At 47.5% G+C, this 26,831-nt stretch overlaps 1 protein-coding gene across 5 annotated transcripts in view; it reads right to left on the reverse strand.

Annotated features, from left to right (window-relative positions):
- Positions 1-2,370: 2,370 nt before the first annotated feature.
- The window catches only part of PNPLA6 (patatin like phospholipase domain containing 6), an 85,432-nt gene continuing 60,971 nt past the window's right edge, over positions 2,371-26,831 (reverse strand). For 2 of the 5 annotated variants that reach the window (XM_053371348.1, XM_053371352.1), the window contains exons 29-37: positions 19,847-19,916; positions 15,825-15,941; positions 14,775-14,891; positions 9,893-10,041; positions 8,536-8,688; positions 6,895-7,011; positions 5,044-5,140; positions 4,531-4,646; positions 2,371-3,260 (exon numbers count right to left, since the gene is read on the reverse strand). In XM_053371348.1, coding sequence (XP_053227323.1) covers positions 3,183-3,260; positions 4,531-4,646; positions 5,044-5,140; positions 6,895-7,011; positions 8,536-8,688; positions 9,893-10,041; positions 14,775-14,891; positions 15,825-15,941; positions 19,847-19,916 — 1,014 coding nt within the window. In that variant the 3' untranslated portion in view covers positions 2,371-3,182. The remainder of the gene's footprint in view (positions 3,261-4,530; positions 4,647-5,043; positions 5,141-6,894; positions 7,012-8,535; positions 8,689-9,892; positions 10,042-14,774; positions 14,892-15,824; positions 15,942-19,846; positions 19,917-26,831) is intronic. The other 3 variants (XM_053371349.1, XM_053371350.1, XM_053371351.1) reach the window with 3 other exon arrangements.

Here is a 26,831-nt window from a genome sequence, read left to right on the forward strand (position 1 = left end):
CTGTTAGGCCACTGCATTTTCCAGTCACTTTTCTTATGGGCAGAAGTCTGTTGTTGTTCTTTTCCAGCAGCAGCACCCAGGTTCATTGCACAAACCTGAATTTGCTGGTGTGTGGATGAATCCTACCTGCATAACAGCAGCAATCTGCACAGATTTCTGCCTTTGTGAGATATATATGGCAGCTGAATGCATTGCCATTTTACGATATTCATAGCCATTTTTAAGGGCAGCTTAGAAATGTAAACAATTAAATGCACAGGTGCATACTAGGCAACCTCTTTGACAACCATCCTTTTCCAGTAGGAAGTCATGTGGTGACAGCAGCTGTAGAGGTCTGGGCAGAGGATTAGTTCAGCGGTCAAGCCTTGCTACGTTTTTAACCTTCTGGCAAAGAGGAACACAATCAAACACTCAGGCAGCAAAACAATTTTCTTTGGATTAAATGTTTGCCTATCAAGTTGCTGCTATGCTGATCACATTGGCCAAAGTGTTGGTGCTGACCTTTAAAGCCCTAAACGGCCTCGGCCCAGTATGCCTGAAGGAGCGTCTCCACCCCCATCGTTCAGCCCGGGCACTGAGGTCCATCGCCGAGGGCCTTCTGGCAGTTCTCTCACTGCGAGAAGTGAGGTTACAGGGAACCAGGCAGAGGGCCTTCTCAGTAGTGGCCCCTGCCCTGTGAAACACCCAGAGGAGCCCCATAGGCTATCGACAAAAAAGATGTGCCAAGGAGAAGAGGCAAGGTGCGGCAAGATCTTACCTGCTGCCCCGAGAAACCACAGACTCACCTGGGTCACCCATCTGTGTCAAGACAGCACACATTCAACATGAATAGATTTTTTAAAAATCAGTCCATGTTGCTTCCTGGGTGGGGGTGGCTCATGTGAGCCCCCTCGTTTCCACCCCAGGAGCCCTGGCCTGCATGGTCAATGGTCAGAGACAATGGAAATAGTAGTTCAGGAACATCTGGAAAGACACAGGTTAGATCCCCACCCCCTGCACTAGAGGTTGGGGGTCAGCAATAGGGGGAGAGGCTGCTAAGTGTTTATTTGAGTGCCAGGCCGGAAGGAAGGGAAGATCCTGGGTGCACAAGATGGGCAGGAAAAGCACATTGCACACCCTGTCTTGGGTCTGCACAGGAAGCTGCCTCTGTCTAATCAGCAGCCTGGTTCTTGCCCGATGCCAAGAAGTCAAGCCCAGAATCAGAAGAGGTGGCGGAAACAGCCAGCTGCCCCGGTGGCCGTGTGCCTCTTATCACTTCTCCAGCCCTGTGTCCTGTCCCCCTTTCCACCCAGCTGGCTGCACTGCTGACAATCACTCACACACAGGCACACATACACCAAGTGCCACCCAAGCACAGAATCCCAGAGGCTGAAGCCAAGCTTCGACATCTAACCTTTTCAGGCTCTATTCCTGCCACCTGGCAGCCTGATCTTTATCTCCACTGCCCACTAGTATTGCATTTCTAGCATGCATTTCTATTTATTGCATTTCTAAACAGCTCAGGACCGCAATATCTCAAGGACCACCTCTTTCCATATGAGCCTACCCGGACTCTGAGATCATCTTCTGAGGCCCTCCTTCGTGTGCCTCCTCCTTGAGAGGTCTTCTCTGCAGTGGCTCCCCGTCTGTGGAATGCTCTCCCCAGGGAAGTTCGCGGGGCGCCTTCATTGGACACCTTTAGGCACCAGGCAAAAACGCTCCTTTTTAATCAGGCCTTTGGTTGATCCAATTTACATCCTATGCCCTTTAAAAATATGTTTTTTGGTGGGTAGTTTTTATTTTTATTAGGTATTTTGTGGTTTTGTATCTTGATTTTATTCTGTGAACCGCCCTGAGACCCCCAGGTATAGGGTGGTATATAAATTCTAAATAATAATAATAATAATAATGTCAGAGGCCTAAGATTCAATTGCCCTTTCTCTTACCCTACCTGTCAGCTGCCTACCTTGAAAGCTCCTTTTTTGCAGAATGCTTTTGAATGATCTTCTTGAAAGAAGGGTGGCTTTGAAGGCGATAACTGCTATGCCCCCCCCGAAGTTTTCCTTGCAGGCATGCCAAATCTAGGGGAGCCATGCACGCTAGGTCCCCTCAATCTTGGGGGCAACTTGCTGCCTCTGTTTTCTTGTAATGTAGATACCTTATGGTCCCAGGATATGTATGGTTTGAGTGCAGATGAGCAGACCTGGGTCTGGTCAAGGCCTGGATGGGGGGCTGCCAGACAACCACGCGGGCAGCACTTTTGCATTCCAGGGGGAAAGGGAATAAATAAATACAGTACATGATAAATACCCCCCTCCCCGCCAAACATAAGCCCTGCATTTCTTTCCTGTAAATCTGAAGCAAAGAAAAAGTGAGTTTTTCATAAGTTTCTTTTTCCCCTTTTTAAATATAAAATAAAGAACAGTCTATGTGGCCACAGCCCAAAACCTCAGGCAGGCTAGGAACATAAATGCCAAGGAGTGTCAGGGCTCAGCTCAAAGCAGGATTAAGTTAAGTCAACATAGGAACAAGGTATGTTTCTGTACCCTATTCACGGCGGTGGTTCTTCCATAACTGTTAATGCTTTGACTAGGAATGCTCAGCATCAGAGAGAGCCTCCCTTTTGTCACTGTGCAAGATCCCTCCCTAAGCTGGTTGGGCTAAAAGGGCACTGCCTGGGGATGGGCAGGATTCGAAACCGGTCCCTCGTGGTACTAGGCCAACGCAGGAGGAATCTGCAATGTCTTTTCCCTGGCCCCTTCCTAAAAATGGAGTGTAGTGTAAGTAAAATGCTGCCCTCTCCTCCCCTTCCCCACTCTCTGGCCCACTTCAGGGCTGTTTCAAGTAGGGGAAAGCTGGAGGAGAAAGGCAGCGGTCCAGCCAAGGAGCCCTGAACGCACTCAGGCGCCAGAGTGGCCGGCTCCATCCCCACACCTGGGCAGGTAACTCTGAGCAGCATCTGCTTGGCAGCATCCTTCAGTTTGTGCTGGGAGGTCTACAGTTCCATCCAGCGGGTCACCTTCTGACGTGGCGCAAGAGGATCAAGGAGCACACCAGGGCCCTGCAGGGATGCCAGCGTGCCTGCCAGCCAGGCGGCAGAAAGTTACAAATGGTGTGATCTGGAGGGCTCCTTGCTGCAGCTCCCAGGAGGGCAAGTGCAAGGTTTGGTCTCAGTTTTTCTAGCTCAAGTAGCAGCACCCCTCTCAGGGAGTGGGGGTAGTCGGAAGGGCAGCGGCTTCCTGATGAGTCCCACGGCGATATCGTAGGCTCTTTTCCTCATCCTGAAAGAAGGGGGAAATGCTGCTGTGAAACCAGCGTTTACGGAAGAGAACCGCAGAGAGGCATTGACTTGATGTGACATTCAGGGTGGGATCCAGTATCGAAGGCGTGGCGACCGTAGGGCAATCTGGCAGGAGAACAGAAACCTTGCCATCATGGCAGGCGCACCAGTGGGATGCTGTCAGGCTTCTAGGGAATCTGATCCTTCCCATGGTGGGCAGCCAAGGAGTAGACAACAAGAGTTCTTAAAAGGTAAAGGGACCCCTGACCATTAGGTCCAGTCGTGGCTGACTCTGGGGTTGCGGCGCTCATCTCACTTTATTGGTCGAGAGAGCCGGCGTACAGCTTCCCAGTCATGTGGCCAGCATGACTGAGCCGCTTCTGGCAAACCAGAGCAGCGCACAGAAACGCCGTTTACCTTCCTGCCGGAGTGGTACCTATTTGATGTGCTTTCAAACTGCTAGGTTGGCAGGAGCAGGGACCGAGCAACAGGAGCTCACCCCGTCACAGGGATTCGAACCACCGACCTTCTGATCGGCAACTCCTAGACTCTGTGGTTTGACCCACAGTGCCACTCGCATCCCTCTAGAAGAGTTCTTACCAAGTCCTTTATTCAATAAACACAGAGAGAGGCTTTGGAAAGTGCCTCTATATTGCAGTAATGGTGTTGTTCCGAGTAAATCCCCACCCCTCTGTCTCTCCTATTCTACATCATCCCTGCGCCCGCTAATCTGTGCTCTCTGCCTCTGAGCTTTCTGTTCCACTACTCTCAATGCATGCCGGGTCCTGGGGGGGGGGTCTGGCATGCTTTCTAAAGACACTGAGCCTGTCAGCTGTCTCTCCCCTGGTCTGCTTCTTCCAGCTCCTTTCCCAATATTTCCCAGCTTCTCCCCACTGCAGCCTCTGAACTATGCCCTTCTGCAAACCGCTGTTCTAACTCTATGCTGTCCTCCTCTTCTCGGGGAGGTTCAGGAAGAGGAGGGTTCAGTTCCCACCACTCCTCCTCCATCCAGTCCCTGAAAGATGCTCTGCACCAGCGGGACAGTTTTGCTGGTGAAGATGCCCCAAGCAAGGGATGAGCAGTTGGGCAGCCTTGGATGCCCCTGACCCAGGAAAAGGGAAGCCATGTCCCCCTCTAGAGTTCAAGGCTAGACTTTGGCTCCCTTGCACAGGCTGGCTCTTACACTCAGAGGAAACTTATTTTGCTTATTTATAGCTACAGACGAACATTTTCACAGGCTGCCCTGTAATCAGAGTACTTTGGCGACTCACTGTTTCAAAGACAGCATTCGGCTCTGCTGGGGCAAAGAGCAGCTCCTGCCCTTCTTCCTCTCGCACAGTGTCCATTCCTTCGTCCTCGTACTCAGTCAAGTAGTCTGACTCTTCCCCTGGTTTGCAGGCACACAGAAGAAGCTTCATTGCTGTGGTTTTGGTTGCTGTACAAAAAGCAGCACCCTTCCCTCAGCCCAACCTCCCACTGCTGCTGTAAATTTCCAGATGTGCTCCCACATCCTATTTGTGTGTGTGTGTGTGTGTGTGTGTGTGTGTGTGTGCTTGCGTGCACGAAAGAGCGAGGTAAAACAAACACCAGCAAACCTTGCTAAGGTCTTGCCACTGGTTTCTTGATGTACATAGAGATATACTTGCTAATTTGATGTACGTGGGAACTGTGGTGTCAGGCATGCCACATTCTGCTCACAAATGCCTCCAGCTGGAAGCATCCCGAGTCCATTGCTAAAAGCAGGACCTGAACTAAGTTGAACCTGCTAAGCGATAAGTACTCACCATCGGCATAGCTGTCTGACAGGTAGCTCTTGGCTGGCTCGATGCGAGACACAATCTCAGCCAGGTCTGTGAATCCTGCGCTGGGGCACATCAGTACCTGAGGAAAGGAAAGGAAGTTGCCAGAGCAGCTGAGACCGTCTTCGCACAACACAGAGGTGGAAGGGAATTTGTGCGTGCCAGTACAGCCGTACCTTGGAAGTGGAACGGAATCCGTTCCGGAAGTCTGTTTGACTTCCAAAACATTTGGAAACCAAAGTGCGGCTTCCGATTGGTTGCAGGAAGCTCCTGCAGCCAATTGGAAGCCACGGAAGCCCTGTCAGATGTTCGGCTTCCAAAATTAGTTCGCAAACCGCAATAGTCACTTCTGGGGGTGCGGGGTTCGGGGGCAAAAATGTTCGAGAACTAAGCTGTTTGATTTCCAAGGTACAACTGTAATTAGGAGGTGCAAAATCAGGGTGGTTGGTGTTCTGCCTGCAAAACGTTCCCTAGTTTTGAAGCAAATCATTCCAGTAGGGAAGATTTATTTACATACAGTGGTACCTCGAGTTAAGTACTTAATTCGTTCCAGAGGTTCGTTCTTAACCTGAAACTGTTCTTAACCTGAAGCACCAACTTTAGCTAATGGGGCCTCCTGCTGCTGCCGCGCAGCCAGAGCACGATTTCTGTTCTCACCCTGAAGCAAAGTTCTTAACCTGAGGTACTATTTCTGGGTTAGCGGAGTCTGTAACCTGAAGCGTATGTAACCTGAAACATATGTAACCCGATGTACCACTGTATTTGGATTTATTTTCTGCCCTGTCACAAAAGGTCCTATGTACGTCCAATATTCTGAGCGACACTTTCTTATTTTGCATAAAGTGGGGCCTGGAGCTAAGAACTGAAGTCTATAGGAAGAGCTTGCCGGATCAGGCCGACAGCCTATCGAGTCCAGCATCCTATACTCACAGTGGCTTGTGGCAAACCCACAGGCAGGGCTGGAGCACAAGAATACACTGAATACACTGGTATTCAGAAGCATTTATTGGCTCCAACTGTGGAGAGAAGACCATAGCCACCCTGGCAAGTAGCTACTGATAGCCCTCTCCTCCATGAACTGGCCTAATCCTCTTTTAAAGCCATCTATGTTGGGGGCCATTAGTGACTCCTGTGGGAATGATTTCCATAATTTAACTAAGTGCTGCATGAAGAAGTCCTTTCTTTCATCCGTCCTGGATCTTCCAACATTCGGCTTCGTTCGACGTCCAAGAGTTTGAGCATTAATTACGAGAGAGAGAAACTTTTCTCTATCTGCCTTCACTGTACAGTGGTACCTCTGGATGCGAACAGGATCCGTTCCGGAGCCCTGTTCGAATCCAGAAGCGAACGCAACCCACGTCTGCGTGGATTGCGATTCACTGCTTATGCGCATGCGCGCAACGGCATTTTGACTGCGCATGCGCGAGCAGCGAAACCCGGAAGTAGCGCGCTCCGTTACTTCCGGGTCGACGCAGCACACAACCCGAAAATACTTATCCCGAAGCTACTTCAACCCAAGGTATGACTGTACTGTGTATCATTTTACAAACTTCTATCGTGTAATCGCTGACTCGCCTTCTCCATAAACTGAAAAGTCCCAAACCCTGCAATCTTCCTTCACGGGGGTTTTGTTCCAGCTGCTCTGGGCGGCTCCCAACAGAATATTAAAAACACGATAAAACACCAAACATTAAAAACTTCTCGGATGCCCTCTCCTGGATTTTCCAGCTCCTCCGTACCTTTTTTGAGTCGAGACAACCAGAACTGGGCCCAGCAGAAAGGGCCCCAGGTGAGGGCTGTTTTGGCTCCTTCCCAATCCCCCATCCCCACACTTACATCCATGCGTTTACTCTCATAGAAGTCTGCCGAATGCCGATCCTTGACCATTTTTTCGATGATGTCGCCACGGCACCAGCCGTCAAACACCACCTTCCCATGCTGGTACCCTACGTCCTATGGGAGAAGGGCAGAGGAAAGTCAATTCAGAGTTTCCTGGGTTTATAGGGAAGTTTCAAGAAGGTTCTTCTGGGGGTTTTGCAGTAGACCCCAAGACATTTTGACTGGAGACTACAGTTGCCATAGAAACGACACGTCACACAGAATTTGAAACAAACGTGTGGGTGGGGTGGGGGTCCCTTGTCATACAAAACAGTGAAGAAACTTTAAAGAACATCCAAGGACTCAGAGGTTATTGACCCAGAGGTGGAAAGAAGATAAAGTCCCGGCCAGAGAAGAATGACAGATTAAATTGATGGATTATGCCGAAATGGCTAAAATGACAGGAAGAATCAGAAACCAGGAAGACCAAAATTTTTAATATAGAATGGGGAAACTTTATAACTTATCTTACATTTTTAAATAAAGAATGGGGAAAATGTATAATTTATCTTAAAAACCATTGTAAACAGTTAAATTTGTTAGCAGGATTGGAGCAACACTTGTAGTTTAATGGTGAATTTTGGATATAACGGAGATGTAAAATATTTGGAGTATTAAAAAAGATGCAGGAGGAAATGACTAGCAATAGGACCCACAAAGGGGAGGAGGGAAGTGCAGGAGATTCCGAGGAATCTTGTTTGTTGTACGTTGGAGATGTGATTGTAAGACTGTAATTCGAAAAACCAAATAAATAAATGAAAGGACTCCAAAAGAGTTTCAAGGAGATGAGCACAATTTCCGGGGCTGGCAATTAATTTGCACCCCACCTGGCAACTGGTAAAGGTAAAGGTACCCCTGACCATTAGGTCCAGTCGCGAACGACTCTGGGGTTGCGGCGCTCATCTCGCTTTATTGGCCGAGGGAGCCGGCGTACAGCTTCCGGGTCATGTGGCCAGCATGACTAAGCCGCTTCTGGCAAACCAGAGCAGCGCACGAAAACACCGTTTACCTTCCCGCTGGAGCGGTACCTATTTATCTACTTGCACTTTGATGTGCTTTCAAACTGCTAGGTTGGCAGGAGCAGGGAGAGAGCGACGGGAGCTCACCCCGTCGCGGGGATTCAAACTGCCGACCTTCTGATCGGCAAGCTCTGGGCTCAGTGGTTTAGACCACAGCGCCACCCGCGTCCCACCCGGCAACTGGAGATGACGCCAATCTTTTGTCGGCGGCCAGGAGGCCTGACATCTCTTTCTTTCAAGAATTTGAGCACTGTGAAGACACAGCTTAGACTCCCCTGTGTCTGACCTTGCCAGCTACAAGCACCAGGTTTAGACTGAACACTGGGAATCCCTTCCAAGGCTCAACTCTCCTAAGGAGGTATGCGTGGTCTGGAGAGGTTTAGCCTTCTGAAAAGGAAGAACAGATTTCTCGCCAGGAACACTGTATCTATCCCTCTCTCCTGATCAGAGAGTTGGCCCCTTCCAGCTCCGTGGGTCAGCAGGATGAAGCTGTCCTCCTGCCCTTCGCAGACATTATGATTGGATGACCCTTCTAATATCTGAGGATGTGAACAGGCCCAGCTGGGGTCCCAGGACTCACGTAGATTTCGTCAAACTTGCCGAAGTCCATGGTTTTGAAGCGATCGATGGGAGGGCGGATGTACTCACAGTACGAACTGCTCTTCACCACCTCCAGCTGCCGCACGCAAGAAACATAGGCCAGGCGGGACTGGATTTCGGCCATGTCCGGCACCTGGAAGGAAAGGGCAAAGGCACTCTGTGGCCACAAAGAGACGAGGTGCCTGTGTGTGTGTTTTCCCTCTGGCCATTTCCCCAATTCCCTGTTTTCCCCCAAACCTTGCGTAGTGCAAGGAATAATAATAATAATAATAATAATAATAATAATAATTTATTTATACTCCACCCGTCTGGCTGGGTTTCCCCAGCCACTCTGGGCACAGAATATTAAAAACACAATAAAACACCAAACTTTAAAAACTTCCCTAAACAGGGCTGCCTTCAGATGTTTCCTAAGTCAGGTAGCTGTTTATTTCTTTGACATCTGATAGGAGGGCGTTCCACAGGGCGGGTGCCACTACCAAGAAGGCCCTCTGCCTGGTTTCCTGTAACTTCACTTCTCAAAGTGAGGGAACCGCCAGAAGGCCATCAATGCTAGACCTTAGTGTCTGGGCTGAACGATGGGGATATCCTTCAGGTATACTGAGCTGAGGCCGTTTAGGGCTTTAAAGGTCAGCACTAACACTTTGATTTGTGCTTGGAAATGTACTGGGAGCCAATGAAGGGTTTTTAGGACTGGTGTTATGTGGTCTCGGTGGCCACTCCCAGTCACCAGTCTAGCTGCCACATTCTGCTGCACTGTGACGGAAACCAGAGCGCACGGAAACGCTGTTTACTTTCCTGTCACAGCTGTACCTATTTATCTACTTGCACTGGTGTGCTTTTGAACTGCTAGGTTGGCAGGAGCTGGGACAGAGCAATGGGAGCTCACCCGTGGCAGGGGATTTGAACCGCCAACCTCATGATCTGCAGGCCCAAGAGGCTCAGTGGTTTAGATCACAGCGCCACCCGCGTCCCTAATCATCTAGTTCTATATCGCAACATATAAAAGCAGTAATGTGAGTAATTAATGTTTCGCTATTTACACTGGCATTCTGGTGCAAAAAAGTCACTGGATCCCTCACAAAGAAAAGATCTACGCATTTAGAGGACCACCCCTCCAACAATATTTGAAAAGGTCCTAAAATGCATTACTAGAGTTATTATCTTTGAAGTGATGCTACGGTGGAAGACTTCTTCCCAATTCGTGCTTTCTAGACAACAAACAAGAGATTCAACAACTTTTGAAAGCCTAGAAAGAAGAATGATGTGACAGATTGGTAACTAATGAGCCCCACCTAGACAGGAATCTTCACCAGGAAGTTGTGGAGTGGGCTTACCTTGACCTTTTCAGCCCAGGGGTTGAGGCGCTTCCAAAGCAGCCACCAACCGGACAGGCAGTCTCCGTAGTTGCACAGGTCTGTTTCATCCTGACTACCCACATCGATGGCAATCACCGTCTTGGCACCCATGTTGCGGGCAATGTCAGCTGCATCAAGGGGAGAAAAAGAGAGAGGTGCCTCAGGGAGATGGAAGCAACCTGGATTTCCGAAGGGATCGGCCACAGGAGATGCCTAAGAGCATCACAACAATATCAGAGAGCTGTGGTGGGAGAGGGCAGAGCGTTGCCGGTACCCTGAGTTGCAGAAGGGGAATCTCTCTCGTTTCAAACCTCTTTAGGGTTTGTGAGTGGATGGAAGAGTCGCTGGAGTCACCTGCCAAATCTCTTTTTAGCTGCACAGCTATTAAAGATGCCGAAACTTTGGGCCAGTAGCTAAGCAGCCTCACGAGACAGCACCATCTCTTTTCTCTATTGGTTTTTGGAGAAGGGAAATGCGAGCCAGTAAACCAGGCCAACTTGTCCTTTGGCTTCGCTCAGCAAGGCAGCTTGAGCTTACCGGCCTGCCTGAATTGGAGGAACGGCAGCATAGCTTGCAGAGGGGCAGTTAAGGTAGCCGAGCCAAGCCCCTCACCCAGACTCCCTTCCTATAAGCTCTAGGAAATGAAAGAACCTGAAATTTAACATCCAGGGATGCTAAATCATTAGTTGATCAGGTTCGCAAAATGGTTTTCAACCATTTCTTTTAACAAGTCCCCATTCGGATTCAACATCTTGCTCACATGTGGTTTGAAGAAAAGTCTAAACTGGCATCCACTGCGTTTAATGTCTAGCATACAATTGGATTCAGCATTGTGAACTTTCTTTAAAATATTTTTCTAGCCCTTACAGTGTTGAATAGATTTAGAAAAACAACCACATGGGCAGTGAATGGTGACATCTCTGAAGGTGCTGAGTGGCTAAGGAGAGGGAGATGTTTTGGAGGGGGAGATTCATATTGAAAGAATGCGTCATCTGTTCTGGTATCAGAGCATGGCTTTTTATTGCTCAGCCATCACAAGAGCTCTGGTTGCAGCTGAGCACCAGTCAATCAGGCCAATCGGGTGCTGCAAGCACAGAAAACCAAGGCTGCAGGGACAGAAGTATTGGACAAAACCAAGGCCACTTGGGGGAAGCATCCGCACTGAGATGACCTTGTCCAGGAGGTTGCAATTTCGTTATCACAAATCTGGAGGGAAGCTGAGAATGGAGGGAACAGGGCAGGGGGGAGATCAGACAAAGGCTACAGAGATAAAAGAAGACCCGGAACACATCAACAGCCTTTCCTGAGATACGAAAGGAAGAAAAGAAACTATGAGTGTGCGTCAGCTCCACCAAACAGAGGAAGAAAAACCACGAGTCTGAATTTTACAAAGGCAAGGTAAGGATAAGCATTAAGAGAGAGTTCAGCAATAGACCAGAAGCAGAAACACATATGTCCAGCAACATGCAGTAGCCTACGTGAAATGACTTTTGAAAGGGCTGCCTTGTGGCCCAGCCGTTGCTCCGGAGTGGGCATTGCTGCACAAGATCTTGAGAACAAGAGGACGCCCACATTTTCCTTCTGCTGTGTTACATACCTGCCTCTTGCAGTGCAGGCACTGGGCAAAATAGGAAGTAACCCATCATAAGTCCATCTGCAGTGCAAACTTGGGAGGAAACCTGGGAATTATAGTCTGGTGAATACTCAGAGCCAAACTAAGTGCAGTGCGGAAGAGTCACCATCCAATCTTCTAGCGTCGTCTTTCTTTTGCTAAAAGTAGTCATGCTTTGGGACAGGGCTGATATGAACTGAGACTGAGGCAGAAAGGTTCTTTTAACCCTTTCCCAACTGAAAATCCTGCCCACCTGGGCTCCCATCAGTGACAGAGGGGAAAACAAACAGGCATATATATACATATACATATACATATACATATACATATACATATACATATACATATACATACACATAGTGTGTGTGTGTGTGTGTGTGTCGTCCCTATATCTTTTGCTCTGTGAACAACAACAGTTCCAGAGTGGTTGGGGAGAATTTGCACCAGAAAATTGACACAGGGGAATGAGGGACCATAATCAGGCAGCCTCTTTGTTCTGAACTGTGTGACAGCTTTTGAGGAAGACCCATGTCTGGTTCTGGGTTTTATTCCTCCACTATTACAGGCAAGGATTGCGATTTTTTCTTTTTTAAAAAAAGCAATGGGCAATGCCTAGCAATCCAGGATAGGGCCCTTCTGGTTGAGGTGTCCCAAATCTGAGATGTGCAAAGGCTCCAAAGTGATTTTTCTGTGGCATGACTATTAGTTTTTTCTTTTTCCTTTAAAGAAATCATGATTGGCGTAGGGGCATAATTTTCCTGGAACACTGAATGGGACTTGCACAGGAAATGCTCATAGGTGGATGGTGTACAAAAATGTTAGTCCTAATTAGCTGCAGAGATAAAATGAAAACGTTATATTTGGAAATGTAAAATGAACAATCTGGCACAAGGCTTTCCTGGTTGTGGTGCCCCAGATTTAGAATGCGCTCCTCTGGGAGACTCGGCTGGTGCCAACGCTGTTCTGCTTGGGGGGTTTTTTGTGTGTGAGTGAAATCCCCTTGTATTTTCTCAGCCCTTTCAGACCTTTTGGTTGTATGCTGGCTGGAAGTTTCTCCTGTCACTGATCTGACATGATTTTTTAAACAAAAACAAACTGTTGTTGTTCATTCAGAGAAGCAAACCACCTGAAGCAGAGGGACAAGAAGAGAAAAGAGGAAACTGAGAGGAGATCTGATAGCTATCTTCAAATAGGACTTGATCTTCCGCAGGGCCTGTAAGACAGAGCTATTCCGCCTGGCCTTCAATTTGAATTAGCCTAATCTTCTATTCCCTTTGAAGAAACCCTTTCTGGGACCCCACATTTAAATTCTTCCCATGTCTCCTTGCTGGCCCTAGTAGGACCAACTTGGCCAGTTAGCCCTGATGATCATTTGATGTCTACTGACTGGGTCCCCCCTCAAAAAAAAGACACCTGAATTTTAGAATTTTATTGATATTGATGCTGCATTTTATGTTGTATTTTATGCTGTTTCTAAGTCGCATTTTAATCAATGTTTTATATTTGCTGTTAGCCGCCCCGAGCCCGGTTTTTAAACCGGGAAGGGCAGAGTATAAATAAAAAATTATTATTATTATTATTATTATTATTATTATTATTATTATTATTACAGTGGTACCTCGGGTTAAGAACTTAATTTGTTCTGGAGGTCCGTTCTTAACCTGAAACTGTTCTCAACCTGAGGTGCCACTTTAGCTAATGGGGCCTCCCGCTGCCGCTGCACGATTTCTGTTCTCATCTTGAAGCAACGTTCTTAACCCAAGGTACTATTTCTGGGTTAGCAGAGTCTGTAACCTGAAGCGTATGTAACCTGAAGCATCTGTAACCCGAGGTACCACTGTATTATTATTATTATTATTATTATTATCGCAAGAAAGGAGATTCTGACTAAACATCAGGAAGAAGTTTGTGAGGGTAAGAGCTGCTTGACAGCAGAACACTCTCCATCCAGAGATAGGTTTTTAAGCAGAATTTGGATGGCCATCTGTCAAGGATGCTTTAGCTGAGATTCCTGCATTACAGGGGCTTGGACTGGATGACGCTTGGGGTCCCTTCTAACTCAACAATTCTTCTCCTCTCTCTCCTTCTCTGAATAAATAGAAATGAGCATGTGGAACTCCCACACAGGTTTTCCCCTCACTGACACTGAGGAGCGACGGGGCAGGCAGGAGACCTGCGGGAGATGAAGTCACAAGCAGGTATGAACTGTGACCATACGATGCCTTCCTCTTATGACTGCACTATAAAAAGGGACTCCTGGATGACCAGCTCAGTCCAGCTTCCTGCTCTCAAAATGGCCACAGGGGCCTGTTAGAAACCTGCAAGCAGGATTCGAGCGTGAGAGCACTCTGCTCGTGATTCCAAGCAAATGGAATTCAGATGTACGGCTGCCTCCGGCCCCAGAGGCACAGCATACCCGCTATTCTGTGAACCGCCATTTATTCTGTAAATCGCCCTGGGGTGCCCCTTGGTATAGGGCGGTATATAATTTCAATAAAAAGGTAAAGGTACCCCTGCCCGTACAGGCCAGTCTTGCCAGACTCTAGGGTTGTGCGCTCATCTCACTCTATAGGCCGGGAGCCAGCGCTGTCCGCAGACACTTCCGGGTCACGTGGCCAGCGTGACAAGCTGCATCTGGCGAGCCAGCGCAGCACACAGAACGCTGTTTACCTTCCCGCTGGTAAGCGGTCCCTATTTATCTACTTGCACCCGGAGGTGCTTTCGAACTGCTAGGTTGGCAGGCGCTGGGACCGAACGACTGGAGCGCACCCTGCCGCGGGGATTCGAACCGCCGACCATGCGATCGGCAAGTCCTAGGCACTGAGGTTTTACCCACAGCGCCACCCGCGTCCCTATAATTTCAATAAGTAAATATATAACGGCTAGCAGTCCTGGGCAGCCTCATCCTGCCCTCCCTCAGCTCAGGGGATGTGGAATTCAGCACTGACATTTTCTGCATACTCTTCCCAACAGCACATGTTAGTTTATTAGGGAGAATCCCTTTGTGTGAGCGGCAGCCATCATAAGGCACACACAGAGTTCCCAGGCCATTACTGCTTGCTCACTTCCATAACTTTGGGCAAGGCAAGGCTTTAGTCGATTCCCCAATCCCAGCCCGTGTCCTCCTCGCGCGGGCTGCTAAAGGTGGATGCCAGCTGCTGATGAAAATGAGACGTTTCAGGGGGTCGGGAGGCAAGGCGGGGTTTCCACAACCCTGCTCCTTTTCCTCTGTGACCGGCCGATACTTGCCTGGGAGGTTGTTGATGTAGCCGCCATCCATCAGCAAATTGCCGTCCTTGGGGTCGCAGAGTGGCGGTAGGTACCCGGAAAGGGTCATGCTAGCTCGCACGTACCGCCACAGCGAGCCTAACCAATGTGGGAACAAATGCAATCAGTAGAACAGAGAGAAACCCAGAGCAGCAACGAGCCCTTCGGAAGAGGGATGGAGAGAGAGGCCCACAGCACGGCTCCCAAGGCCACCTTTCCCCTGGCGGGAGAATTCTGCATGGCTCTCTTAGGGCAAACACTTCCGGCCCCAAACCTACCGTATTTTTCACTCTATAGGACGCACCGGACCATAGGAGGGGGAGAACAGGAAAAAAATAATTCTCCCCCTCTCTGCTCAGAGCCCCTTCCATTTCTCTTCCCGCTTGGCTGAAGGGGCGCTGCGCAGAGAGGGAAAACTGTGCAGCGCCTCTCCAGAGAAGCGAAGCCTGGAGAGCAAGAGGGATCGGTGTGCACCGACCCCCCTCGCTCTCCAGGCTTCAGGCGGCTATCCGCAAGCCTTCAGAGCGCAGCGGGAACTCCCGCTGCGCTCCAAAGGCTTGCAGATAGCTGCCTGAAGCCCCCGGAGCGCAGTGGGAGTTCAGGCGGCTTCAGCGAAAGCAACGCGAAGCCTCCAGAGCGCGGGGGGAGCCAAGGAGCCTGCATTCGCTCCATAGGACGCACACACATTTCCCCTTCATTTTTGGATGGGAAAAAGTGCGTCCTATAGAGCGAAAAACACGGTACCAATTTGCCTCCCCTTCTAAGCCCAGCAGCAGCAGTAGGGAAGAACTGTTCCATCTCGGCCCGCCTTCCCATATTGGGAATGGTCCTCCACGGTGAGCCAGCTTCCCTTGCCATGCAGAACCGCCAGCCTGGGGAAAGGGTGCCCGTGGGCAGGAGACAGGCTTGCTGTAGCAGACAAAGGGCGGCGGCAGCGGTTCGGAAGGGTGGAAAGCGTGTCCCAAGTCAACTGACTGTCTCCATCCCCACTGCGCCCAGCAGCCAAGGTAGCGAGGCGAACGCGATGCTGACCTGGGACATTGTTAACATAGCAGCCATCCACAAGCAAGTGACTGTCCTTGGGGTCGCAGAGAGGAGGCAAATAAGGGGTGTAAGATGCACTGGCTCGGACGTAGCGCCACACGCTCCCTGCCGGATGGAAGATGGGAGATTCAATCAAAGGGAGAGAGGGGAGGGGAAGGGGGAGGGGAAGGAGCACAGGACAGGAAATGACATCATGACAGAAGCTTCAGAAATACAACGTGCACGTGGTGGGGGAGTGAGGGTGGAGAAAAGGATTCTGGGAAGGCTTTCTTCACTGGAGGAGGACCAGGGTGTGCATCCATCAATCCATTCGATGTGAGAGGCCATGAAACAACAGGCTTCTTGCTAAAATCCTGCCCTCTGGGAATGTGGCTGTGCTTCCTATCTCTTGCAGAACTCTGCCACCTACCCACTGCTGTGCCGTGTCACTGAATTTGTTTCCTGGCCTCTCCTCCTGTTTAAGCTCTAAGTAGCATCTGAGGGGACGCGGGTGGCGCTGTGGTCTAAACCACAGAGCCTAGGGCTTGCCGATCGAAAGGTCGGTGGTCTGAATCCCTGCGACGGGGAGGGCTCCTGTTGCTTGGTCCCTGCTCCTGCCAACCTAGCAGTTTCAAAGCATGTCAAAGTGCAAGTAGATAAATAGGTACTGCTCCAGTGGGAAGGTAAACGGTGTTTCTGTGGGCTGCTCTGGTTTGCCAGAAGTGGCTTAGTCATGCTAGCCACATGACCCGGAAGCTGTACGCCAGAGCAGCGCACGGAAACGCCGTTTACCTTCCCGCCGGAGCGGTACCTATTTATCTACTTGCACTTTGATGTGCTTTCGAACTGCTAGGTTGGCAGGAGCAGGGACCGAGCAATGGGGGGATTCGAACCACCAACCTTCTGATCGGCAAGTCCTAGGCTCTGTGGTTTAACCCACAGCACCACCCACGTCCCAACCTCTACGGTACAGCATGCCAAATTAGGCCTGAGGACCTGAAGCTCTCCATCGCTCGAGTAAAGGACATGGCAGAGTCTTCAGGGCAGCCATCATGGCCAAGAGATGGCAGAGTTCCAAAACAGGGAGGCTGGTTCTGGATCCCAAATCACTGGGAAACCAGAGAGCCCCTGCCTATGGAGCAGCAACCATAGTTACCTGGATCATAATGAGCAGGATTAGGGCAAAAACGACGAGGTACTTATGTTTCATGGAATGGGGGTTGCAATGAGATTGATTTGTTTCTTGAGGTTAGCAGTCAGCCCTAACCAGGGTTCTCTGGGTGACGAACCACCTAAACAGTTCAAGGAAACACAAGGCCACTAAACCAACAACACAACAACCAGAGAGAGGTGAGACATCCCCTTCAGTAGGGGGGTCAGAAGGAGACTCTCCCAGGGGACTTTGCACAGAGGAGTGTTGGAGTCCTTTAGCAGCCGACATGATGAAGACAGACTGCCACCACCATTGCTGGCAAGTCTAAGGCAGCAGCAGATAACCAGCCCTGCCTTGGTTGGCTCCCCACTCCCAGACTAGAGAGCAGGGTGCTACCAGGAGCAGCACTTCATAGGAAACACTGGGATTTTCAGCCCCCCAAAGAAGAGAACATAGCACACTCCAGCTTTCCTCTGCAGGGTTTCCCAAACTTGGGTCTCCTCTTCAGCTATTTTTTTGACTACAATTCCCATTATCCTTGACCACTGACCCTGCTAGCTAGGGATGATGGGAGTTGTGGTCTAAAAACAGCTGGAGTCTGGGAAACGCTGCTCTATAGCCAACCTCTTGCAGATGGCATGATCTGCAATAAAGCCCCCTCCTCCACGTTAGTTTGAAAGATCCGGCTCCCTAGGTATGAAAAGATATATACAGTGGTATCTCGGGTTAAGAACTTAATTCGTTCTGGAGGTCCGTTCTTAACCTGAAACTGTTCTTAACCTGAAGCACCACTTTAGCTAATGGGGCCTCCCGCTGCCGCCGTGCGATTTCTGTTCTCATCCTGAAGCAAAGTTCTTAACCCGAGGTACTATTTCTGGGTTAGGGGAGTCTGTAACCTGAAGCGTCTGTAACCTGAGGTACCACTGTACGCACACACAAACGTGCACACACACACACAGCCTGACTACCTGGGGATGGGGAAGAAGGTGTTAGCTGTGTTAGGAAGGACAGAAAAGTGGGCAGAGAATGAAGAAAGCCAGGCAGTTATAGCCTCCCGGTACCCCTGCCCTGCAGACGGGCACGGCTGCTGTGACAATGTCCCAGGTGAGATCTGATGTTTGCAACAGTAGGGCCCGGAGGGGACACGGCAACACCCCCCGCCTCCCTTCTCTGCCCCAGACACGATCCATCCCCCTTCTGAAGCAGGTTACAAAGCTCATTCATTCATTGCAGTTCACTGCGTTAAGACCGCTTGCCCACCTTTCTCTGCCCCGGCAGGACGCAGCTGGCAAGCACCCACTGCCTCTCCCCCCTTGGGAAGGCAGGGAGGGGAGGGCTGTAGCCCCCTCTTGCCGCCTGGCTCCCCCATGACATGGGAACCCGGCGCAAATATGGCAACAGTTAGTGAGTTTAGTGCAGAGCAGAAGGGTTACAAGGAAAGCAGGCCCCCAAGGTTGGGCTGGAGAGCGAGGAGGCAGTGGTAAAACAGATCACAGAGTGCTCTCTTCGCTCTGCCAGCACTGCCATTGGAGATGGAGGAATGGGACCCAATGAATGCCAGGACTCAACAAACCCCTGTCTCCCTGCCCCCCAAAACGCCCCTTTTTGCAATCCAAGGGAAGTAGGTGCAACCTTAGTTCTTTCTGACCTTCTCTAGTTGCCTCTAGAGCAGCAACCTGTGGGTCCCCAGATGTTGTTGGACTACAACTCCCATCATCCCCGAGCTCTGGCCTTGCCAACTAGGGGTGATGGGAGTTGTAGTTCAACAACATCTGGGGACCCACAGGTGGAGAAAGGCTGCTCTAGAGAAAGGCAGGATGAGAAGGACACATGTCCAGCCAAGTCTTCTATATTAAGGAAAGGCTAGCCACCCTGAGGGGCCACCCTAGATTTGGGCGGTGACCTAGGTCTTCTCAGCTTCTCCTGGCCTGCCTTTCAGCAAGCTGAAGACCTAACTTCACCAGATTGTGTTGGTAGGAGAGAAAGAAACTCGGGCCTTGCTCTCATGTGGGGGCTCTTTGACCAGAGACAAGTGTGAGGCCTTAAAGGCCTGGCCAGGATCTTTGGAAAGAAGAAACTTCTCTCTAAAGCAGGATAGTTAACTGGTGGCCTGTAGGCCGCATCTGCTTCCCCCAATTTTTTGTGTGGCCCTCGCAAGGACACCCCCCCCATTATCAATCTTTTATATATCTATTTCTCTCTATCTCAATCACCCCCTGGGTCCTTCCTGCTGTGGTGTCATGATGTAAATATGTTTTATTGTGGCTTCTCAAGGCTTCCCTCCTCCGCAAAATGTTGTCCATTAAACGAGGCTTTGCTCTGAAGGGCGTATTGTCTTGGCTGCGAAAGGGGCGTTGGGTGGCACTGAGAACTGAAGGGAAGCATCTGCCACAGAAAATTGTGCATATTCAGGGGCAGGGTGAGGCAGCCTGCTCTTGCTTGGGCAAGCAACAGGCCCTCACATCTGTACCCCCCAACCTGAGGGGCCTGGGATTCTGCAGGAGACTCTAAGGGTACATCAGTAGGACCACCACACCTCTTCCTGTGCCAGGAATTGAGTGTTATGATCCTCAAATGGGGATGCGGGCAAGAACCAAAACTGAGGCCTGGAAGAACAACAGCAGTGCAACAGACCTATTTTGAGCAGGAAACCAGGGTTCTCTGGAGACACCCGTTTCCCCTTCAGCCTCATTATCTCCAACACCCCAGGGGCCTCTCTCTAGGGCATTCCCGAAACCACATTTCCTTCCAATTGGGGGGTTCGAGGCCAGAAGTGTTTGGACATCATGGGCCGTCGCTGAACTTCAGGGGCCTGGTGAGTGAGTGTGTGTGTTTCGAACCCAAGCCCCCTGTGCCAGAAGAGGAAATACACACTTACCATCTTTGTGGACTCGCATGGCGGAAGCTGTGATGTCTGTCGTCACGTTAAAATATGGGAGCCACAGATCCTGCATTGGACACAGCAGAGTGGGACAGTGATCACATACACAGGAATCCCGTCTTCAAGGGCTGTGAGGAGGGGGTGACGAGGAAAGCCGCCAAGAGGACACATCTGACCTGCACATGTGAACTCATTTGCCCTCGCCCGAGTTCTATACCAGTCAAATTCTGCAGCTGGTACAATTTAGGCATATTGTTGTCTCTACTTGATTTGCTCTGTTCCTGGTAGCCTTAAGGGAAACATGCAGAGCCTTGCAGAGAAGGGATGGCTAACCTTTCTTTAGCCAGACAGCTGCTTTGATGGTCAGCCAGCCCTATGAGGGGTGCAGCAAGGGATGTGGTCAGTATACTGATACACTCACATGCCACACATGCACTGGGCATTTAACACACACACTTGCAGTTCACACCCATCAGACATAGAATATCTTGCTCTTTTACCCACACACATATGCATACACACTCATACTCACGCTCACTGGGGAAGACAGGCGAACTAATGCCAGTGTACTGGAAGAAGCAAAGATTACCAGTGTCTTTTTTTATTTTTAATAAAGATATTTATTAAGTTTCCAATTTTATACAAACAAAAAGAAAAAACAAAAAAACACACATACAGTTCTCAATCCTTAATTTTCAATGACATATTTCCCTGACCTCCTCATACCTCCCCTTCTTGTATTCCAATTCAAATTATTTACTCAGCAAATCCTTATCTCAAAACATTACAGCTGGAAACCCCTTAATTTCAATCCAACATCATTCAACATTCTTTAATTTTACAATATTTCTGTAAATAATCCTTAAATTTCTTCCAGTCTTCTTCCGCCGACTCTTCTCCCTGGTCACGGATTCTGCCAGTCATTTCTGCCAATCCCATACAATCATCTTCATCTGCCATTCTTCCAGAGTGGGTAAATCCTGCGTCTTCCAATACTTTGCAATAAGTATTCTTGCTGCTGTTGTAGCATACATAAAAAACGTTCTGTCCTTCTTTGACACCAATTGGCCGACCATGCCCAAGAGAAAGGCCTCTGGTTTCTTCAAGAAGGTATATTTAAATACCTTTTTCAATTCATTATATATCATTTCCCAGAAAGCCTTAATCCTAGGGCACGTCCACCAAAGGTGAAAGAATGTACCTTCGTTTTCCTTACATTTCCAACATTTATTATCGGGCAAATGATAGACTTTTGCAAGCTTGACTGGGGTCATGTACCACCTGTATATCATTTTCATAATATTCTCTCTTAAGGCATTACATGCCGTAAACTTCATACCTGTGGTCCATAACTGTTCCCAGTCAGCAAACATAATATTATGTCCAACGTCTTGTGCCCATTTAATCATTGCAGATTTAACCGTCTCATCCTGAGTATTCCATTTCAACAGCAAATTATACATTTTTGACAAAGTCTTAGTTTTGGGTTCTAACAGTTCTGTTTCCAATTTGGATTTTTCCACCTGGAAGGCAACTTTCTTATCCAAATTGTAAGCCTCCATTATCTGATAATAATGAAGCCAGTCTTGCACTTTATCTTTTAATTTCTCAAAACTCTGCAATTTCAGTCTGTCCCCTTCTTGCTCCAAAATTTCCCAATATTTTGGCCATTTGGCCTCCATGTTAAGTTTTTTCTGAGCCTTAGCCTCCATTGGTGACAACCACCTTGGGGTTTTATTTTCCAATAAATCCTTATATCTAATCCAAACATTAAACAATGCTTTCCTGACAATATGGTTTTTAAATGCTTTATGTGCTTTAACCTTGTCGTACCACAAATATGCATGCCACCCAAAAACGTTGTTAAAACCTTCTAAATCCAAAATGTCTGTATTCTCAAGAAGCAGCCAGTCTTTCAACCAGCAGAATGCTGCTGATTCATAATAGAGTTTGAAGTCTGGCAGGGCAAATCCACCCCTTTCCTTTACATCAGTTAATATCTTAAATTTTATTCTAGGCTTCTTGCCCTGCCAGACAAATCTAGAAATATCTTTCTGCCACTTCTTGAAACAGTCCATCCTGTCCACAATTTGCAATGTTTGAAACAAAAACAACATTCTAGGCAATACATTCATCTTTATAGCTGCAATTCGACCCAACAAGGAAAGCTTCAAATTTGACCAAATTTCTAAGTCTTTTTTCACTTCAGCCCAACATTTTTCATAATTATCTTTAAACAAATTCCCATTTTTAGCTGTCATATTAATCCCCAGGTATTTCACTTTGTTAACCACAGTCAGTCCTGTTTCATTCTGAAACTTCTCTCTTTCAATCGGTGTTAAGTTTTTCTCGACTTCTGGTCAGCGCCAGCGACTAATGGCGGGTTCCCTCTGAGCTCCGGAGGGAACCGGCTCTGCGAGGTCTGGGTCTGGCCGCTGCAGCGAAGCGGAGACCCGAAGAAATCACAGGCGGTGAAGCCTGTGAGCACGGAGACTCGGCGGGCTCCATTTGCACCCCCCCCCACTGCGAAGGAGCCTTTTTAAAGGCTTCCGAACGGAACGGGGGTGAGCGGCGCGGAGCTGAGAGTTGTCTACCCTCTTCGCGGAGCGAAGCCGCAAGCCATGGTCGGAGAGCGCCGATTTCTTTCTGGACAATTGGGACTCAAAGCAACTACCCGTGAGTAGGAGCAAGAAATAAAAATTGAAGAAAAATTGAGTAAATTTGGTACCGAAACGGGAAAGGTATAAACAGGAAGTCTGCCTTCCCGACTTGTAAATAGAGCAAAGCAAAGAGATTGTAAAGCTGTAACTTTGAAAGACGTCTTTTAAATATTCCAAATCCAACACCAAAAAAGCGATCCCCCTCCTGTTTGCAGGGGTGGAGGGGAGAATTTTGAGCATTATTTACCTGCAAGGAAAGAGGGAAGTAAAGCTATATCTGCTGCCTCCAAAACCTGGGAACGGACTGCCTGCCTTTGACAGCTGTCAACACGTTAAGGGTAAAGAATACTGATACTCTGTGAAAGGATACAATTGCTTTTTGAACTGATTTGGACCAAAAAGTAACTTTTAATTGAAACTGTGGCTCTTTAGGGGATAAGGGGGACTTATAAGGACTATATTTGTTTTAAAAGTTGCAAGTGAAGTTGGAAGTGTGTCCCCCTAGAGGAGATTATGTTGTAACAATTATTAAGCCACTAAGCAACTTAGCCTGGAAAATTCCTTTTCAAAACAAAGTTACCAGGCGTGAGACTGACCTTGGATTTTGTATGGGAGTGCTATGGCAAATGAGAAAGGGAAGATAGAGCTGACACAGGAAAAGACTACCAGGTCTGGTAGACAATACAAAACTGACATTACACAGCAGAGAAGGGCTTCAACATCCGGAGCAGCAGGCACAGTGGGAGCTGCTGCTTCGCAAGTTAAGTCAAAAGCTATGACATCAGAAGACCTATTGGCTCAGGCACTTGGTAAAATTAATGCATCTCTGGAAAACCTAGCTAAACAGGTTGCAGAGACAAATAAACAAGTAGCTGAGGCCTCAGCAAAAATTGATTTGAACACTACAAGTATAAATGAACTGGGAAAGAAGGTGAATTCTAATACACAGTCTATTGAAAAATTATTGGAGGAATCGGCCTCGACTCGGAAGTTAGCTGAGGAAGCTAAGGAGATTGCAACCGCTGTCCAAGAGAAGATACCACCGGTATATAAGAAACTTGAGGATCATGATTTGACACTGTCTATGATCGAATTACAAGGGAAAGAGAGGAATTTAAGACTCAGAGCAGTACCGGAAAGTGAGGACAATCTGGTAGACTTCCTTACAAAGGAATTTACAGACTTTTGGCAACAGGACTTGGGGAAGGAAGAATTCAAGATAGTGAGTGCATTTAGGATTGGTAGAAGACAAAGAAAGAACAGAGCAAGAGACTGTTTGATTACCTTAAGAACAAAGGAAGAAAGAGACAAAATTTTAAATTTGCACTATCAAAGAACTCTGGAAATTGAAGATTCATTTGTGGAGATCTTTAAGGATATACCCAAATATATTTTGGATGTAAGGGCCCACTACAGAGATCTTGTGGGTTTATTGAGAAGAAATAAAATACTTTTTAGATGGGAATTTCCCCAAGGTCTATCTTTCAAATATAAAGGAAGAAAAATAAGAATAAGGACAGTGAACGATAAAGACAAATTTTTGAATGATCACGAGGAGGACTTACAGAAGGAAGTGGAAGTTGGAGAGGAATCAACTGCATCAGGAAAAGGAATTGCGGACATAGCAAATTTATCATTTGCACTTGTTGAACCAGGGAAAGACATACCACCGACAGAAGAAGAACAACAACTCGGGGCAGTCGGAGGGAAGAATAAGTAACTCATCCTGGCTCTGCAACCTCTAAGTTGGAATTGTAATGGACTTAATTCCCCTCGAAAGAGAAAAGGTGTTTTTCATATATTAAGAAAAGAACAACTGGACTTGATTTGTTTACAGGAAACACATGTAATGAGGTTACACAGGAAAATACTTATCAATAAGAGACTGGGACAAGAATTTATTTCGTCTGATAAGGTCAAAAAGAGAGGAGTGGTGATATATGTAAAGGAGAAACTTTCACCAAAACAAATTTTTAAAGATAAACAAGGAAGATATTTGGCTATTGAAATTCAATTTCAAGGAGAGAAATTTTTGATTGTAGGGGTGTATGCGCCGAACGAGGGGAAATCTGAATTTTTTAAGAAGTTGCATGAGGTTCTTTTGGACTATATGGACTACAATATAATTTTGATGGGGGACATGAATGGAGTCGTATCTACAAATATGGATAAGGCACAAAAACAGGTAGTCACCAAAGATGGTAGATTACCAAAAACTTTCTTTGAATTGACTGACAATATGGACTTGATCGACATCTGGAGAACTAAGAACCCCCTGGGGAGAGAGGGAACTTTCTTCTCTGAAGCTAAGATGACATGGACTAGAATTGACCAAATCTGGATTACTAGAGGAATGGCACCAAAGATAAAGAAAGTGGAAATCTGCCCTAAAACTTGCTCAGACCATAACGCTGTAAAGATGGAGATGAAGCAAATAACACCCGGTTCCTTTAGATGGAGGATGAATGACACTTTATTTAGAGATGAAGAAGTATATAAAAAGGCCCAAAAACTTTGAGAGACTATTTTGAAATAAATATGACTACTAATGTTGAAAAAAGAGTAATTTGGGACGCAAGTAAAGCTGTGATGAGAGGGTTCCTGATTCAACAGAATGCAATAAAAAAGAGAAGCCGAAATGAGAAAAAGGATAAAATTTTGGAAAAAATAAAAGAAGGTGAGAAAAAACTGAGAGTAAAGCCAAAGTCACAGGAGATCTTGAAAGAAATAAAGCTATATCAAGTACAATATATGGAATTGATGAATCAGGAAATAGAATGGAAAATTAAACAAATGAGACAAAAGACATTTGAATCTGCGAACAAATGTGGGAAATTATTGGCTTGGCAATTGAAAAAAAGACAAAAATTAAATACCATTACAAACTTAGAAGTAGAAGGAAAAGACATACATAATCCAATTGAGATTAGAAATTGCTTCCAGAAGTTCTTCAAACAATTATATGCACAAGGGCCACAGAATGAAATGGACATTGACCGATTTTTGAAGATAAATGGATTACAAAAAATTTCACAAGAAAGTAAACTAATGTTGAATTGTAAACTAATGTTGAATATGACCAGGAGATAGAAGGTGCCATTCAAAATATGCAATTAGGCAAGTCTCCAGGACCGGATGGGTTGACTTCCAGTTACTACAGATCTTTGAAAGAGTGGTTATTACAACCTTTGAAGGAAGTCTGCAATGAAATTTTGGAAGGGAAAAGGGCACCAGAATCGTGGAAAGAGGCCTATATTACACTAATACCAAAGACAGAGACTGAAAAGACTCAACTTAGGAACTACCGTCCCATATCCCTACTAAATGTGGATTACAAAATTTTTGCTGATATTTTGGCTAAGAGACTGAAAAAAGTATTGACTGAAGAGATTCACAAGGACAAAGATTACCAGTGTCAAAGCAATGATTTTTCAACATCAACTTTATTGGACTGGTCATGTTGTGCGGATGCCTGATTATCGTCTTCCAAAGCAACTACTTTATTTCCGATCTTAAAAATGGGAAGTGTAATGCTGGTGGTCAACAAAAGAGGTTTAAAGACTCCCTCAGGGCAAATCTAAAAAAGTGTAGTATAAACCCCGACAACTGGGAAACACTGGCCTGCGAACACTTCAATTGGAGAACAGCCTTTACCAAAGGTGTCATGGCCTTTGAAGATGCTCGAACTCAGGACGCAAGGGAGAAACGTGCTAAGAGGAAGGCACGCTTGGCAAACCCTCACTGTGATCAACTTCTGCCTGGAAATCTATGTCCCCACTGTGGAAGGACATGTGGATCCAGAATTGGCCTCCACAGTCACTTATGGACTCACTGTTAAGACCGTGTTCATGAAAGACAATCTTACCCGGCTACAAGCGATCGCTAAAGAAGACACACTCATACATACATTTTCACACACACACACACACACACACACACACACACACACACATGTACTGAGCATTCCCAGTGCTCCTCCCTCCAGGACTGGGGCGGAATTGCAGGAAAACCTCGCCTTTTACTTTGCATAGAAGGATTTGTGAAAAGCAAACAGCAGCATTTCCACACATGCTCAAGTCCATTCTCGGTGTTGGCAGGAGGAAATGCTACCTTAAAGTCTCCTGCCTGCTCTTTGAGGTTAATCTCCAGACAGAGTGTGGCGGTGCTTAGTGCTAAAACCAGGGATAACAGATCCTTCTGACTGCTATTTATAGATTCTCTCAAAAAGGGCAGCCAGAGGGATTTTTTAAACTCACAATAAAGAGGGCTGATTGCCCTTTAGAAGTTGCTCTTTAAAGAACAGAAAAGCTTTATCTCCTGTT

Source organism: Podarcis raffonei, chromosome 17, assembly GCF_027172205.1.
Source record: "Podarcis raffonei isolate rPodRaf1 chromosome 17, rPodRaf1.pri, whole genome shotgun sequence".
Lineage (NCBI taxonomy): Eukaryota > Metazoa > Chordata > Lepidosauria > Squamata > Lacertidae > Podarcis > Podarcis raffonei.